Genomic DNA, 17,192 nt, shown 5'->3' with positions numbered 1-17,192 from the left:
GATAGGGATAGATAGATAAAGATAAAGATTTAGTTTTGAATTTGAAATTTGATGTTTGATTTAAGTCGGTTCGTTGCGTCCCCAGTTTCCAAGTCGGTTCGTTTTATATATAATCCAAGAGAGGTGGGATTTGCCTGATCCGAAACCCAAACTCCCCAAAATCTCGCCTAATTCCCATCGCTGCCCCCCGCGAAACCCTAGCACGCGACGCGGCCGCGGCCATGGACGGGATCGACGCGGAGCTCGCGCGCGCGCAGGAGGAGCGCCGGAGGCTGGAGGAGGCCCTGGCGGCGGGCGCGCCCATGGCCGTCTCCTCCGTCACCTTCGACAAGGACCTCTACGGCGGGGGCGGCGGCTTCGCCGGCTACGACACCTCCATCCCGGCCTCCGAGGACGACGACGACGCGCCCGAGGACGCCCCCAACCCCGCCGCGCGCCGCCTCGCCTCCTACACGGGCCACGCCGTCGCCGCGGCCGGCGACATCCCCCGCTCGGCCGACGGCGGCGACGACGACGGGGCCCCCGCCAACAAGCCCCGGCGCATCATCGACCGCGAGGACGACTACCGCCGGCGCCGCCTCGACCGCGGCCTCTCGCCCGAGCGCCACGACGCGTTCGCCGCGGGGGAGGCAACCCCGGCCCCCTCCGTCCGGACCTACGGCGACGCCATGCGCGAGGCCAGCGTGCTGCAAGAGAAGGAGCGCACGCTGCGGGAGATCGCTAAGAAGAAGAAGAAGGAGGAGGAGGAGAGAGCCAAGGAGAAGAAGGCCGCGCCTCAGCCACCGTCAGCCGCATTGACAAAACGGCGCAATAGGTGGGATCAGTCGCAGGAGGGTGATGCTGCAGCTGCTGCTGGGGCCGAGAAGAAGGCCAAGACAGACTCAGATTGGGATGCCCCTGATGCAACTCCTGGAATTGGGCGCTGGGACGCCACCCCTGGGCGTGCCGGAGACGCGACGCCCTCTGTGAGGAGGAACAGGTGGGATGAGACTCCGACTCCAGGGAGGATGGCTGATGGAGATGCAACTCCGGCAGCTGGTGGCATTACCCCAGGAGCAGGAGCCACCCCTTCTGGGGCATGGGATGCTACTCCTAAGCTGCTGCCTGGTGGGCTTGCCACGCCAACGCCCAAGAAGCAGAGATCGAGGTGGGATGAGACTCCGGTTAGTATGGGGAATGCAACACCCAGTGGCACGGCAGCGACACCATTTCGAGCAGAGAACCTTGCCACGCCGACACCTGGCCACCTTGCTGCTGTCCAGATGACTCCGGAGTATTACCATCTCCTGCGGATGGAGCGGGACATTGAGGAGCGAAACAGGCCTCTCACTGACGAGGAGCTTGACGCCATGTTCCCGCCGCAGGGATACAAGATTCTTGAACCTCCAGCATCGTACCAGCCCATACGCACACCTGCAAGGAAGCTGCTTGCTACACCAACGCCTCTGAGCACACCATTGTATGCTATTCCCGAGGAGAATCGTGGGCAGCAATTTGATGTGCCCAAGGACTTGGGTCCTGGGTTGCCACTCATGAAGCCAGAGGATATACAGTTCTTTGGGAAGTTGCTGAATGAGGATGACGAGGAGCAGCTGACGCCAGAGGAGCAGAAGGAGAGAAAAATCATGAAACTCCTGCTCAAGGTGAAGAACGGCACGCCCCCACAGCAAAAGACGTCACTTCGGCAGCTCACGGACAAAGCACGTGAATTTGGTGCTGGCCCGCTGTTCAATGGAATCCTGCCATTGCTCATGCAGCCAACGCTTGAGGACCAGGAGCGGCATCTCCTGGTGAAGGTTATTGACAGGGTGCTGTATAAGCTGGATGAGCTGGTCCGTCCATTTGTGCACAAGATTCTTGTAGTTATCGAGCCACTTTTGATTGATGAGGATTACTACGCTCGTGCTGAGGGCAGGGAGATTATCTCAAATCTTAGCAAAGCTGCTGGTCTTGCTACTATGATTGCCGCCATGAGACCGGATATTGATAACATTGACGAGTATGTGAGGAATACAACTGCTAGGGCATTCAGTGTGGTGGCTTCTGCTTTGGGTATCCCCGCCCTCCTCCCATTTTTGAAGGCTGTTTGTCAGAGTAAGAAGTCCTGGCAAGCTCGACACACTGGTATCAAGATTGTTCAGCAGATTGCTATTCTCATGGGCTGTGCTGTTCTGCCTCACCTTAAGAACCTAGTTGAGATCATGGAGCATGGTCTAACTGATGAGAACCAGAAAGTGCGGACAATCACTGCTCTCTCTCTTGCTGCACTTGCTGAAGCTGCTGCGCCCTATGGTATAGAAAGTTTTGATAGTGTGTTGAGACCTCTCTGGAAGGGTACCAGATGTCACAGTGGAAAGGTCCTTGCTGCCTTCTTGAAGGCTATTGGTTTCATCATCCCTCTTATGGATGCTGAGTATGCCAGTTTCTACACGAAGGGTGTGATGCCAGTCTTAATCAGAGAGTTCAAGTCCCCAGATGAAGAGATGAAGAAGATTGTCCTGAAGGTTGTGAAGCAGTGTGTCAGTACAGAGGGTGTACAGGCTGATTATATCCGGAGTCAGTGTGTCATCAGCACACAGTGTTTAGATCCTGATTGTATCCGGAGTCACAGAGTCCTTTCAGCGTTCTTCAAACACTTCTGGGTTAGGAGAATGGCTCTAGATCGTAGGAACTATAAGCAACTTGTGGAAACAACAGTAGAGATGGCAAACAAGGTGGGAGTTACTGATATCGTCGGGAAGATTGTTGAGGATCTGAAAGATGAAAGTGAGCCTTACAGGAGAATGGTGATGGAAACAATTGAGAAGGTGGTGGCTAACTTGGGTACCTCGGATATTGATCCTCGTCTGGAGGAGCTGCTTATTGATGGCATCCTGTATGCTTTCCAGGAGCAGACAAGTGATGATGCAAATGTCATGCTTAATGGCTTTGGAGCTGTTGTGAATGCGCTTGGCCAGAGGGTCAAGCCTTACCTTCCGCAGATATGTGGTACCATCAAGTGGCGGTTGAACAACAAGAGTGCAAAAGTTAGGCAGCAAGCTGCTGATCTGATCTCAAGGATAGCTATTGTGATGAAGCAGTGCCAGGAGGAACAGCTTATGGGTCACCTGGGTGTTGTGCTATATGAGTACTTGGGGGAGGAGTATCCTGAGGTGCTGGGTTCAATTCTTGGAGCGTTGAAGGCTATTGTTAATGTTATTGGCATGACTAAGATGACGCCTCCAATCAAGGATCTTCTTCCTCGTTTGACCCCCATCTTGAAAAATAGGCATGAGAAAGTCCAAGAGAACTGCATTGATCTAGTTGGTAGGATAGCTGATCGCGGAGCAGAATTTGTACCAGCTCGGGAGTGGATGAGGATTTGTTTTGAGCTGCTGGAAATGTTGAAGGCTCACAAGAAGGGTATCAGAAGAGACACTGTGAACACATTTGGTTATATTGCCAAGGCAATCGGGCCTCAGGACGTGTTGGCCACTCTGTTGAATAACCTGAAGGTGCAGGAGCGACAGAACCGTGTTTGCACGACTGTAGCAATTGCTATTGTTGCTGAAACTTGCTCGCCGTTCACAGTTTTGCCTGCCCTCATGAATGAGTACCGGGTTCCGGAGCTCAATGTCCAGAATGGTGTTTTGAAATCTCTCTCTTTCCTCTTTGAGTATATTGGTGAGATGGGCAAAGATTACATATATGCAGTCGCTCCCTTGCTTGAAGATGCACTGATGGACAGGGATCTGGTTCACAGGCAGACTGCTGCGTCTGCTATCAAGCATATGGCTCTAGGAGTTGCAGGCTTGGGTTGTGAGGATGCTCTTGTCCATTTGCTCAACTATGTCTGGCCCAACATATTTGAGACATCTCCCCATCTCATAAATGCCGTCATGGAAGCTATCGAGGGGATGTGAGTTGCTCTAGGCGCAGCCGTGGTTCTGAATTATTGCCTTCAAGGCCTCTTCCATCCAGCAAGGAAAGTACGTGAAGTATACTGGAAGATCTACAACTCGCTGTATATTGGCGCACAGGATGCACTTGTGGCTTCTTATCCTTCCCTAGGCGATCTTGGAAACAACGACATCTTCAGCCGTCCAGAGCTAACCATGTTCGTGTGATCAATCAACGTGAGTATCTCTTATTTCTTAATTGTTAATATGTGCAATGGCTATTGAAAATATATATGCAGTTCTTTAAACATTAATCAGTATTCTGTTATAACACTTACGGTACAATCAGCTAGTGTGACCACATGTCATTTTAGCATTCAAGCAGTAGCAAGTGGTTTTTAATCTGTCTTGTCACCTTCCTTTTTTGCTTTTTTTTGGTGTGGTGTGTTTTTGTGGCTCTCTATAAAAGCAAGGATCTGATATGCTACATTGGCAGGCAGGATGTACATGTTCACGTATTCGTCATACACATGCATTGGAATGCATGTGAAGCTTGAACACGGGTGATATTTGAATTAGAGCTCACATTTTTTTTTTGAACAATTATAGTTCACATTTAGTTAATTACCTGGTGTTACTTCTTGCGTCTATCCTTTTTTATTGAAGCTGCATTTTTTTGTATTTGCAGGCCTGTTCATTCCTGAAGGGGGCAATCTTTAAGAAATACTAACTCTTGTAAAAGTAATATAAGATCGTTTAGATCACTACTACTTTAGTGATCTAAACGATCTTACATTACTTCACAGAGGGAGTACATTTTTTACTGGTTTACTGTACTACTAAAAAGTATTGCTAAAATCCGATGCACTGACTGTTTCGGAACTGCTCTGTTTTTCAGGGTGTTTTGGTCCAAGTGTGCCGAAGAGTCTTATCTGGATTTGGGACCGGGCATTGCAAGGGCCGAGTGGTGTGTTTACTTCGTCGCAGTGTAACCTTTCATAATCCTACTTTGAAGGGTGAAGAAAATCATAGGTCTTATATGTATGATGTACTAGTGTGGTTAAGGTGACTACTCCTGTTGTCAAAACCTTATGTTAGTGATGTTTTTGCAACGCTGTAAATCACCAAATGTCCATGAAGTTACTTGTACACGCAGTCCAATCAGTGTCTGTTAGTTGTCTACTGTGTCCTTATGAATATCTGAATTAGCATTCGACTTATTTTGTGTAGCTATCATATATACTCCCTGTTTGCCTAGCCAAGTAGTATGAACATTGTATTCCCCTTCCATTTTGAAGAAAAAGACGGTAGCACAACAGAATTCATTAGTCTCTTCTTTGTCTTAACATGTTTCATCTTCCAATTCTGTTCCAAGCTTGAGTTATCCGTGATTGCTTAAGCTGATGTCATGTTGATTCTTTGAACTATCCTGTGATTCTTACGGTAGTGTTTGTGGATTTTATGATCTTGCATGGTTTTACATGGTACTCAGTTGATTTTTTTCTGAGAAATCATACCATTGTAGATTTGTATGTGTTATTTTGTTATGAGCTTTGGTTTGAGTTGGTTCGATTTTGATCTTCATGCGCCCAGAAGAAGAAATACACAGCTTGTGACGACGATTCTTGGTCTTCTTTTCGAACTCCCTTTTTTAACTTTTCTTCTTTCAATGCTTGTCAACATACTAAAGACTCTAGGTCTGTAAGGGTTCTATTTTTCTGAGATTTTTTATTGCCGCTTTGACCATGATTCTATTCATCTGCCACGTTTTTGTTACGTCGGTTGCCGTTTTTTGTGGGCTGCCGCGTACCTTCGATTGTATACAGGTCGCACTGCTTTCACCAGCGGAGAAGAGATATTTCTCAATATTCCACTTCTGAGCCCAGGCTCAGCCGCACCCGCACTGACGAAAGATTAAAGCAAATACTAGAAAAATTCAAAAAAATCCATTTTTTTTGTGCGGTAGATAATTTGTGCGTGAGGTCCGCTTCAATTTTCAGATTATTTAGACATCTAAGCAGTTCTCGGCAAAAAAAGACAATAAATTTTCAACCATACAATTTTTTTGGATCTTTTTGAATTTTTTTGGAACTTTTTGTGATTTTTTTTCTGACCGAGTGCAGATGAGCCTGGACACCGAAACGCCGCACTCAATATTTCTTTTCTAGACACTAGTAATTGTCCACGTACACTGAGTTTCTAGTTCCAACCGTAAGACGTGATTAGCTATATATCTCCATGCATATAGATGCTTCTAGAACAATTAAATTTGTTCTTTGTAGCTTCCCTAAGAAAAAGTTTGTTGCTTGTAGCTCAACTAAATTTCAAGTACATTGCATTGTTTTTCATCTCTCTTACATCTAGTCTTGTCATTTCTGAAGGAGTGTGAAGCAATATTAGAAGCGGTCTGAACTGTGAGAATGATCATGACATTGATGATGATGATGATGATGATGAGGATGACATTATGGCAACCAGGGAGATGATAGCTTTGGTGATAAGCATTATGATAAAGTAAAGCACCGAAGTTTGTTGACAATTTAGCGTATGTAAAATGTCTGGACCACTTTGTCACTATTTTTTTCTGCATTCAACACTTCCTAGATGGATTGTTATGGTAAATGTAATTCATATGCAACTCATTAGGTTTGTAATACTTAGATTATCATGGATATAATATATGTTTTTGGTCATGTGTGGTTGTGTAATTATGAAATATTGTGTTATATGTAGTACTTCCCTGTGGTACAACACCTCTTAGTGAAATTAATTCAGTGAGGGTTGACTAATGGCCCATGGTGCAACAAACATCTTGGGTACAAAATATGCATACAAGCACTTAGACTGTCAGCGACTTTCTAAATTGAAGGTGTGGGCTAACCTCTCAACTAAAGGAATCCCCGAAGGGGTGTAGTATGCACCATCGGTAATCACATTAACCGATGGTTTGGCTCTCCTCTCAGTTCTACGTAACCCCGACAGGTTGTATATACCATTGGCTATTAAGAAAACCAGCAGTAAACAATAACCGTCGGATGATAAACACCTGACCATGAACCGTCAGCTACTACTTGGAGCCAGGTGTAGGAAACTACATATCTGACGGCTCACTGTCGGCTTCTTATCGTGGGCAAAGATATAATATGACGGTACTGTCGGTTATTAGTGTAATGGCCGACGAAGCATAGCCGACGGGAGATGGCCGACGGTGTACCGTCGGTTATAAGAGTATCCCATAGTGAACTTAAATATTCGACGATAATTGGACCCTCGGCTAAAATGGGATATCTAGTAGTGCAATTTAGCAAGAGGTTAACTGGAATGTAACAAGACTTGACTAGTAAATAGAAGTAGGTGAAAACAAAACCATAAGCCATTCATTGTATCATATCCTTGCACATAGATGTTAGGTCTGCATTAACATATTGGGTGTGACTTGCCAATATATTCAAAGTATTGACCTCTATGGTTGCAGCTTATCATATTGCAGATTTTTATACGACGAGTAAATGATGTGATGTAGGGTTGCGGTCTATACTCAACTTTTGTCGATGGTCTTGATGGACTTCACGTAGATTTTTTTTTGCTTTTTCGTTGTATTTTCTTTTGTAAACTAGTCTTGAGCTACGCAAGTATGTAACATTTAAACTTCCGGATCTACGATAATATTACATCATGTATTGTGTGTGCTATCTATTGATCAGGGGCTAGCATAGTGAGCACATAACTCGAAGGGACCGTTGTATTAGACATGCCCCATTTTCATTGTTTCTTTCATTGGTTGGGTTTTGTCTGTTTTTTCTTTTCTCTTCATTTTTAAAATTTGAAAATAGTCTGGATACATAATTCTTTTAAAATAATTTATCTAAATTTTTAAAAAGTGTTCATAATGCATTAAAAATATATTAATGCAGTGTAAAATATTTGTTTGTGCAACTTTTACAAAACATTAGTACTATTTAAAAAATGATTGTGTGCTTTCCAATGTTATTAAGAACTATTATACAATATAAAAATGCTCCCATATTACAAAAATGTTTGTAACATTTAATAAAATTGTAGATTGTAAAAACATCACTTAATTTAATTTTGTTTTGCACAATTTTTATAAAATACAACATGTTGAATGTTTAACATGTATTAAAAAATATTCAAAACATGTATTTGAAAAAAAGCTTAACATGTATTGAAAATGTTTGATGTGTATACAAATTTTTTACAATAAGAATTGAAAAAAGTAGACATGTGTTAGAAAAATAAAATACCAATGAAAACCGTGAAGAAACACAAAAGAAGGAAATAATAAAAGAGAAAAAACCCGCATAAAAGCTTTTTATTTTAGTATATAACGCTTAAAAGCTTCTAAGGCCGATTATGGAAGCTTTCTGAACCGCTTCTCAGAAACCCATATTGTGCCGGCCCATTTAGCGATCGCAGAAATCCAGCCCAAAAACGCGAGGAGACCCGCCGCCGGCCGCTGCGGGCTCCTTTCTTCCCCGCCGCCGACTGCCACAACGCGACCGGAGAGCCGCCGCCGCCGCTTCTTCGAATCTCTCGGTTGCTGCCTGACCGCGCCGTCCCTGCTGGACTGGCCCATTTCCGGCGGAGCTGGACCTGCAACCCTGCTGTTGTTGCTGCTGCATGAGTGCCAGTGCAAGGTCTTGAGAAACTGGAGCCTGCATCTCAGCTACAGGTGCGCTTGGATTGGATTGGTTTATCCCCCCTCCCCCCTTTTGAGATCTTGAGCTTCATCCTCAATCCGGCGGAACTGTATCTTCAATTATTCATACGAGATAGGCGAGTAGTACTGTAGAATTTATACTCGTCTGATAAATGGATGTATATTTTAGTTTTAGATACATCCATGGTGAAATTGCACTTGTATTCAACTTCCACGGTTACTTAGTGCAAGTTGTTTGCAGGTGAAAATTGTAGCTAGTGATCACATCTGTGGCCGTCGTTTTCACATCTTTAGCTAGTGACCACATCTCACATCTCACTAGTGAACAAAATCGTGGCTGGTCATCGCTATCCTCTGTTAAGGATGGTAGGTAGTGCACATATTAGGCCACCAAAAGAACAAAATGTGGCATGGATATTCCAAATTTGACATGTTAGTTTGTTGCTGCTACACAATTAATTAAGGACTAATTAATGTTGCTTTCTTTGTGAGAGAGTAACCTGCTGCTTTCTTTGGCATGCCATTCTTTACAAGTAGTAGTTCAATACTGCACTCTTATCTTATTGGATTTGCCAAACGCGCACGGTCTTATTCGTATACTAAATATGGGACAAGGTCAAGTAGATCTAGTATATATAAGTATAGTATGAACATTAATGCACTACAAGTCTGCAACCACCCCCCAACAACTCCAGCTCTATATCTATATCTCTATCTCTCTTGCCAATAATTGATTGTTCGGTTGGTTGGCGTTATCTGTTTCTGTTCCTCTTCTCCTCTTTCTCTATACCTTTCAGATGGGGGCAGCAGCAGCAGCACTGGTTCTAGTCATGGCTGGCCTCTTGGGAGCTGCAGCTGCCAGTGTAAGATTCCAGCAAGGACTGTGATCAGATTCGCCATAATGATTCCCTGCTAAAATTGAGCTTTGGGTTGCATCTGAATTCAGGTAGGCGACGAGTGTTCGACGACGACGAGTGTTGGCTGCGGTGCCGGGCAGTGGTGCTTCGACTGCGAGCCGAAGCTCGCCGGCTCCCACTGCGTCCGCTCAGCCGCCACCAACCCCTTCCAACTCGTTGTAAGAGTCCGCTTAATTCTTCCAGTTGTTTGATTCTTCTCTTTTTTTCCTGTCCTGTGTCATAGAAGGAATAAGAACAAATGATTATGTTTGTTGATGATTTTGAGTTCCTTTATTCCTCTTTCCACAAATTCTTGGTTGGCCAGATCTATTTCTGAAACAAACAGAATGCTGTTTATGTCATGGGCAGATTGTATCGCTCAGCAGCAAACATTCTCTTGTTCAGTCCATGCCGACAAAATGATGGATTTTATTAGGATATTTCCATAATCATGTTTATCTAATGTTGCTTGTATATTGGGGTCACATTCTCTACATGCATAGAGATTTCAGTAAGATATGGCAGGGCGTTATGGCATATTTTTCTCCCATAATCTTGTTCAGTCCGTGCCAACAAAAAATCCGATAAGTTTGATACTTCTCAAAATACCCAATTAGGAGTATAGGACTTGTTTGGACTCAGTAGCCAAGAAAATCATGATGAAAACAGTTTTTTTTTTCATGGCCCTAATGTTTCATTGTGAATTTGCTTTGCTTCTGGTTTGGTCTTCAGAATAACTCGTTGCCATTCAATAAGTACGCCTACCTCACGACGCACAATTCATTCGCGATTGTTGGGGAACCGTCGCACACCGGAATTCCACGCATCACCTTCGACAACCAGGAGGATACAGTCACCGATCAGTTAAAGGTAGCTTCTGTGTCATCTGATAAGACTCTTCTCTTGTTCTACATGTCTTATCTTATGAACATCACTTCTCATCGCAATTGCATTGCTCTACAGAATGGTGTTCGCGCGCTAATGCTCGACACATATGACTTCAAAGGAAGTGTATGGTTGTGCCATTCCAGTGGAGGCAAATGCAACGATTTTACTGCATTTGTGAGTACATACTGAATATGCCTTCCTCCCTCATATCCACATAGAGTTTCAGAGTACAGTCTATAAATATTATTACTTGATTGTAGGAACCGGCATTGGACACATTCAAGGAAATTGAGGCGTTTCTTTCTGCCAATCCATCTGAAATTGTTACGTTGATCCTGGAAGACTATGTTCACGCGCCAAATGGCCTGACGAACGTGTTCAAGGCCTCTGGTCTGCAAAAGTACTGGTTTCCGGTGTCGAATATGCCAAAGGATGGTCAGGAGTGGCCTCTTGTCAGCGAAATGGTCACAAGCAACCAGCGCCTCCTTGTGTTCACCTCTGCCAGATCGAAGCAAGTCACAGAAGGAATCGCATACCAGTGGAATTTCATGGTTGAGAATAATTGTGAGACACTAGTTCCTCCATACGAAACATTCTGCTGCAGTTCCTAATTATCGTAACTATTGTTGCTATAAACTGATTGATTTCACTGTGTTGAAGATGGCGACGATGGAATGGATGCTGGCAAATGCTCAAACCGTGCAGAGTCCGCGCCGCTCAACGACAAGACCAAGTCACTGGTCCTCATGAACTACTTCCCATCTGTCCCAATGAAGCCGACTGCGTGTTTGCAGCACTCCAGGGGCCTCACTGGCATGTCTAACACATGCTACGGCTCAGCTGGAAACCGATGGGCTAATTTCATCGCAGTTGATTACTACAAGGTACTGAATACAGAAATCAATATATATTTATATGTATATACATAAAACTTCAGGGTCAAGTACTTGTATGTTCCACAAGATGACAACTGCAGATATTAATCTCAAATAACCTAAACACTTCTAAAACCTATTAACTCTCGATGCAGTGGAGTGTATATTTACTATCCAGTATATCAAGTTCTGGTCGAGTACAACAAGGCTATGTTGTTACACAAAATCATTGATGTTTGTCCATGTTTCTGAAATGAACTAAATTCAGAGAAGCGAGGGAGGGGGCGCGTTCCAAGCCACCGATCTGCTCAACGGCATGCTCCTGTGTGGATGCCAGGACGTCAAGGCTTGCCAGGTGAGTGTGCAAGATATAATTTCTTCCTCCTTTGCTGTGCATCTATGTCTCTTGGTATCTTTGTTGTCTGAATCATGGCATGGATTAACCTTTTTTTGTCGTGTGGCCTTTTGTAGCGAGGATCTAGCGTAGTATGCTCTACCTGAATCCAGGACAGCTAGGACATGTAGCAACTGCACATACATAGAACAAGGTATGACAGGATAGGACTTTAACTTTCTGGCAAACAAATGAAAAGTATCAGGGGAGCTTCTTAGGGTTTTCCGGGTCCTTTTTTTTTTTGGCTGACTTGAACCCTTATAAAACTGCTGCAGCGGAGAACTGGAGATGCATGGTGCGATGATTTAGTCTCAAGATGAGACAAGACATACTCTTTTTTCTTTCTGGGTAGGGGAAATATTTACTTAGGATTCAGATTTTCCGAAACTGAAAGTTGAAAATGACTGGTTTCTGCAACGGAAAAATGGTGAAGATGTTGGATAGTGCATTAGAAATGTGAACGTGATTCGTCAACATGCTGTGCTCTCGGAGACGTTGTAGTTGTGCCTGGTGGAATATTTGGCATTATGGTTATTTCTTTCATACATTTTCACATCAAATGCTGTTGCTATATGTTAATTATTAATGGTTTGTCATTATGGTCATTTCTTTCATACATTTACTGTGGCCCGTAAATTTGCCCACATTATTGGCTACTGTGTGTGCATTGCATGGGAGGGACTGCAAATGGCAGAGAAACACTGGTTCTTTGTACAGTGTCATGTATTTAGCCCTTGCAGAATTCTAAATTTGGTGAATTACGGCAAATGGCATCTGCTCAGGATTATAAAATTTCCGGCTCTTTTTCTTCATGTCAAAATAGTCCAGATTACCCCTTGCATATTCCATGACTTCTTAACTACTATATCAGGCAAATAGATGGGTCTATCTTACTTTCGAGGTACGATAAATGAGCTCAAACAATATACTCATAATAAACTGCTACAGAATCGCATGACTAACCCTATGCAGTAATCTGCCGGTTTTCTGCATCGACATAATAACACAGGGCCAAGCTTTTGTGCCTGTAACTTGATTCAATATTGATGTACCGATTAAGTTTCCATGTCTGTAACTAACATATTCATTCAAACTGTTTTAGCTTTTGTCTCCCAAACTTAGAATAATTAATTTCCCTTGTGATTATTTGGAAAACTATTCTGAAGAACAATGCAAGGAAATCAGCTGAAATTACATTCTGACCAATCACCTGAAGTTACAGTGAAGAAATTAATTATTCAGGTGATCAGGTCAATATTGAAATTACATTGCTTCCCAGGGTGGCATTATACGTACATGTTGAAAACGAATCTAGGAGTAATTAGCAAGCTAAAACACTACCTCCCCACTTGTTACTACCACTAATACAAAATTAATGTCTAGAAAAACACAAGATTTCAGAGTTCCTTACATTGTTCTTCACAACCAGGGCTGTTGAGCCGGTTGCTTAAGTCTTTTAGAAATAATCCAGGAGAGAATCCAGATCCATGACCTGAAATTACATTGAAGAAATGAACTTTTCAAGTCAATATTGTTATTAGCTAGTACTACAAATCTTGAGAACACGAGGTTCTAGATTTCTTAAACTTACCCATGGGAACATCTTCGCCCAATGGGTTGTCGGTGAGACCTTGTTCAAATAAAAAAAGGTGATTTCAGCACGAGCTTGGTTGCCGCGCCAAAATAAACAATGAAGGTTGGAGTTGAGATAAGACACTCAAGCAAATTGCCTTTCCGTTTCTGGCTGTAGAATTTGGGATTCATGAATATTTTTCAAAGTTTATATAAACGAAAAACAGGGGATGCCCCGATCCTATACTTGGGTCAGCCCAAAGTGCTCGCACAAGGGAGCGGGGGTGCGAGATTGCTCGGTTTCCCCGCGGCACGCGGGGAATAGGACCTCCCGCGGGAAGCCTATTCCCCTCGTAGGTCGACTGATGACCAAGCGAGCACCCCCCACCCCCCACCCCCCACCCCTCATGCATGCGCGCGCCGCCTCTCGGTACGTGATTTCGACCGGCCCAAGAAGCGCAGAGTTCACTTTTAGGAAGGTTTAGACCGTTTTATTTATTTTTATTGTTTTATTCTTTTTCCTTTTCACTTTATTCATGTTTTTTCTTTAAATGTTTTTATTTTTATTTTAAATTTTACTTATTATTTTGCCTTTTGGCTTTTTATGAACATTATTCAAATTAGCAAAAAAATCATGATTTTTTTCACCAAATTTAGAAACTTTTCATTGAATTAAAAAAAATGTACACTGAGTTCATTTTTTTCATTGTATTCAAAAATTGCACATCATATTAAAAAATGATCATGAATTTCAAAAAATGTCATCATATTGAAAAACATTCATCAATTCAATAAATATATATCCAATTTTAAAAATAATCATGCATTTCAAAAAATGTTACTGGTTTCAAAATTTATTTACCAAATTCAGAAAATGTTCATCAAAACCCAAAAAACTGTTCATCAAAATTCAAAAAACTGTTCATAAAAAATTCGAATTTTTTCACGGAAATACAAAATGCTTTATTTCTTTCTAAAATCCTGGACATTTTTGGAATTGTTTGTAAATCGCAAACTTTTTAAAAGTAGCAAAAAAGCAACAAGAGAAATAAAAAAGCAGGGGAGCCCTGCCCCGCACCTGGGCCTGCCCGAGTCTCGCGCGCGCGCGCGTGTGTGTGTGGGCCATCTGGCCTGAAGCGGGAGTCCACTGCCTCGTTTTTTTCTGCTTTTCCCACGTTTTTTTTCGTTTTAAATTTTTCTTTACTTTTGTTTATACTTTATTTACATACATTATGACAAACGTTAATCATACATTTGCAAAGATGATAAATGTGTACAGAAAATGTTCCGATGTATATATAAGAATTGTTCCTGATGTATACCAGAAATGTATAATGTGTATGTAAAAGAGTAAACATCCAAAAGTATATGTTCTTACAAAATGTTAATCATCTATTTCAAAAATGTTAAGTGTGCGTGCACAAAAAAAATATTCCTGATGTATACCAAAAATGTGGTACGTGTATTTTTTTAACATAAAACAGAATTTAAAAAAATGTTGGTCGTGTTTCAGAAAATATTAATCATATATTTCAAATATCTTAAATATGCATAAAAATGTTTTGTATACCAAATATAAATCTCTATGAAAAGAGTAGACATCAAATATAAATCTCTATCTCTATCTCTACTAGTTAAATAGAACATAAGGTTGTCATGTCACCTCTCTCCTTGGCCCATCCCACTTATATATGCCCACCTTCTTCCCTTCCTCACTTTGATTTTTTAATCCCATCGATTTTTCTTAAAATGGAATTAGTTGTCCCGGTTTTATTAGCTTACCAAAATAAAGAAAGTATTTTCTTTGATAAGTTTAAAAATTCTTACCAAATATGTGCTTAATAATGATATGGCAAGTAATCATGGCACTTTCATACAAAATTCTCTAACATTTTAGCACATAAATGTAATAATAGACATGCAGTATTGGGCTAATCTACTACAATATTTATAATCCCGTTGCAAGGCACGAGTAATTATCTATTATTTTTAAATCAATTATGTAAATGTACAAAATAAGTTCGTAATGTCTACAAAAAATTTAGAACATGTATTACAAAATTTTAACATAAAACATGAATTTCTAAAAATGTTGGTTGTGTATAAAAATGTTAACCATATATTTCAAAAAATTCAATCATGTATTAAAAAATGTTCCTGGCATATACCAAAAATGTACAATGTTTATGAAAAAGTAGTCATCATACATTATTTTTGAAAACGTAACCAAGTATTTGAAAATGTTAAATTTGTAAAAAAAAGTTCATGGTGCATAACTAAAATATACAAATTTTAATGAAAAATCTAGACATGTGTTGTGGATAAAAACAAAGATAAAACAATAAAATTCGAAGACAGAAACACCTCAAATACAAAGAAAAACGAAAAACCCAAAGAAAACCATGAGAAAACGAAGAAGAAAAAACAAATCCGATGACAACAAAGAAAAATCATAAAAACTAAGAAAGAAATAAAACAATAACGAAGAATAGAAAAAACAAGGAAATAAATGAAAGAAAACCGAAGAGAAAAAAGAAACAAAAAGCTGAAGAAAAACAGCGCAAAAAAGGAGAAAACAAAAAAACAAGAAAACCAAAAATAGAAAGAAAAAGAAAACGAGAAAACCGGTGAAGAAATGAAAAACCTGAAGAAAATACAAAACAAAGCAAAAACAAAAATAATCACACCAAAACCGGAGAAGAAACCCACACACAAACACAGAAGAAAACCACGAACTAAACCCAGCGAGTGAAAAAAATGACGAAATGTGCAGGCCTAGTAGGTAGTGTGCGAGGACAAAGCTTCAAGCGAGACGGAAGAAGCACTCGCATCAAGCGAGATATAGCTCCCAAGCATCTGTATATCGTTTATTGTGACCTGCAACTCCAGCTTGCCATCATCGTTGTGGCAATGAGGACTTATGGGGATGCAACTTCGAAAAAACCGACATGTTCACAGTGAAGTCAGCATATCGAATACTCACTCACACAATGAGGACTTATGAGGACGGATGGAGCACTCCATTTTTACAAAATTTAGGACTAAACCATCACATCTAGTACAAGTTGTAGGACCTGCGGTGCTACCTCTTTTCGTTACAAACCTAAATGATGTAGTCAGATACAGGAGCAAGCGAACTGATAGAGCGAATAGCAAAAAAAGCACATGAAGTTGTGCTTCGTTCAAAAGGCACAAAGCCAGCGGTGCTTGCCTACTACTTCCACTTGTATGGCAATTAACTAAGCCAGACCACTCGCGCGATAAACTGTACTCGATCAAAAGAAAGAAAGAGAAAAGAAAAAAGAAGTAAAAAACCATAGGCCTTGCGGTGATCCAAGATCCATAGAATGCCGGACGGGATCAGTGGCGGAGCCAAAAAATTTGTATCACTGAAGCTGAAGGCTGTTAAAACAGGCTGGGGAGGGCCAAGCCAATAAAAAATAGGCTTTAACAGTAGATAATCATTAATTTTTACACTGTTCATCAACAAATTAGCACTAATCCATATTGTTAGGGGGGTCAGGGCTCCTGTCTCTGCCACTGGCCGGGATCGAGGCGTTTGGATATGCGATCTTCTTCTCTCTTACGATTTGGTCGGGCAACTGCGGTCCGTCTTTTTGGACACGGCACAGGATTGAAAAGAGGGGAATTTCATGTGGTGTGGGCCGGAGGCACGGACCGAGCACGTGAGAGGGGAACACAAAAATAGAAGCGTCAGAGGAGACATATAAACTCACATCGACATGGTTCCATTTTAGAACTACCAAAGCTAGATAAGAGCAACTCCAATGGGGCGACCCAAATGGATGACGATTTCGTCCGCTTTTTGTTCGTTTGGGTCGGCCGCCCACCCGGCGTCCGGCCTCTTTTAGATTTGGGTCGGCAGGGCGCCCAACGTGCCGACCCATTTCATGTCCGCGCGCAATTTTTAGAAAAAGACCCATGGCCATAGATCATGCCAGCGGCCATGTCATCGCTCTGGTTTTGGCGCTCCAGCGCGTGGGAAAG

At 42.1% G+C, this 17,192-nt stretch overlaps 1 protein-coding gene and 1 pseudogene across 1 annotated transcript; both read left to right on the top strand.

Moving 5' to 3' along the window:
- Nucleotides 1-151: 151 nt before the first annotated feature.
- LOC123119168 (splicing factor 3B subunit 1-like) lies at nt 152-5,058 on the top strand (annotated as a pseudogene).
- A 3,559-nt stretch (nt 5,059-8,617) lies between these two features.
- On the top strand, nt 8,618-12,217 carry LOC123119167 (PI-PLC X domain-containing protein At5g67130). Its single transcript, XM_044538872.1, has 9 exons — nt 8,618-9,422; nt 9,506-9,634; nt 10,188-10,325; nt 10,419-10,517; nt 10,604-10,907; nt 11,004-11,227; nt 11,487-11,573; nt 11,690-11,766; nt 11,888-12,217. Exons 1-8 carry the CDS (start codon nt 9,357-9,359, stop codon nt 11,717-11,719), a joined length of 1,077 nt encoding a protein of 358 aa, XP_044394807.1. The 5' UTR covers nt 8,618-9,356; the 3' UTR covers nt 11,720-11,766; nt 11,888-12,217.
- Nucleotides 12,218-17,192: the final 4,975 nt, after the last annotated feature.

Source organism: Triticum aestivum, chromosome 5D, assembly GCF_018294505.1.
Source record: "Triticum aestivum cultivar Chinese Spring chromosome 5D, IWGSC CS RefSeq v2.1, whole genome shotgun sequence".
In the NCBI taxonomy this organism is placed as follows: domain Eukaryota; kingdom Viridiplantae; phylum Streptophyta; class Magnoliopsida; order Poales; family Poaceae; genus Triticum; species Triticum aestivum.
This window is presented reverse-complemented; position numbering and strand designations above follow the sequence as displayed.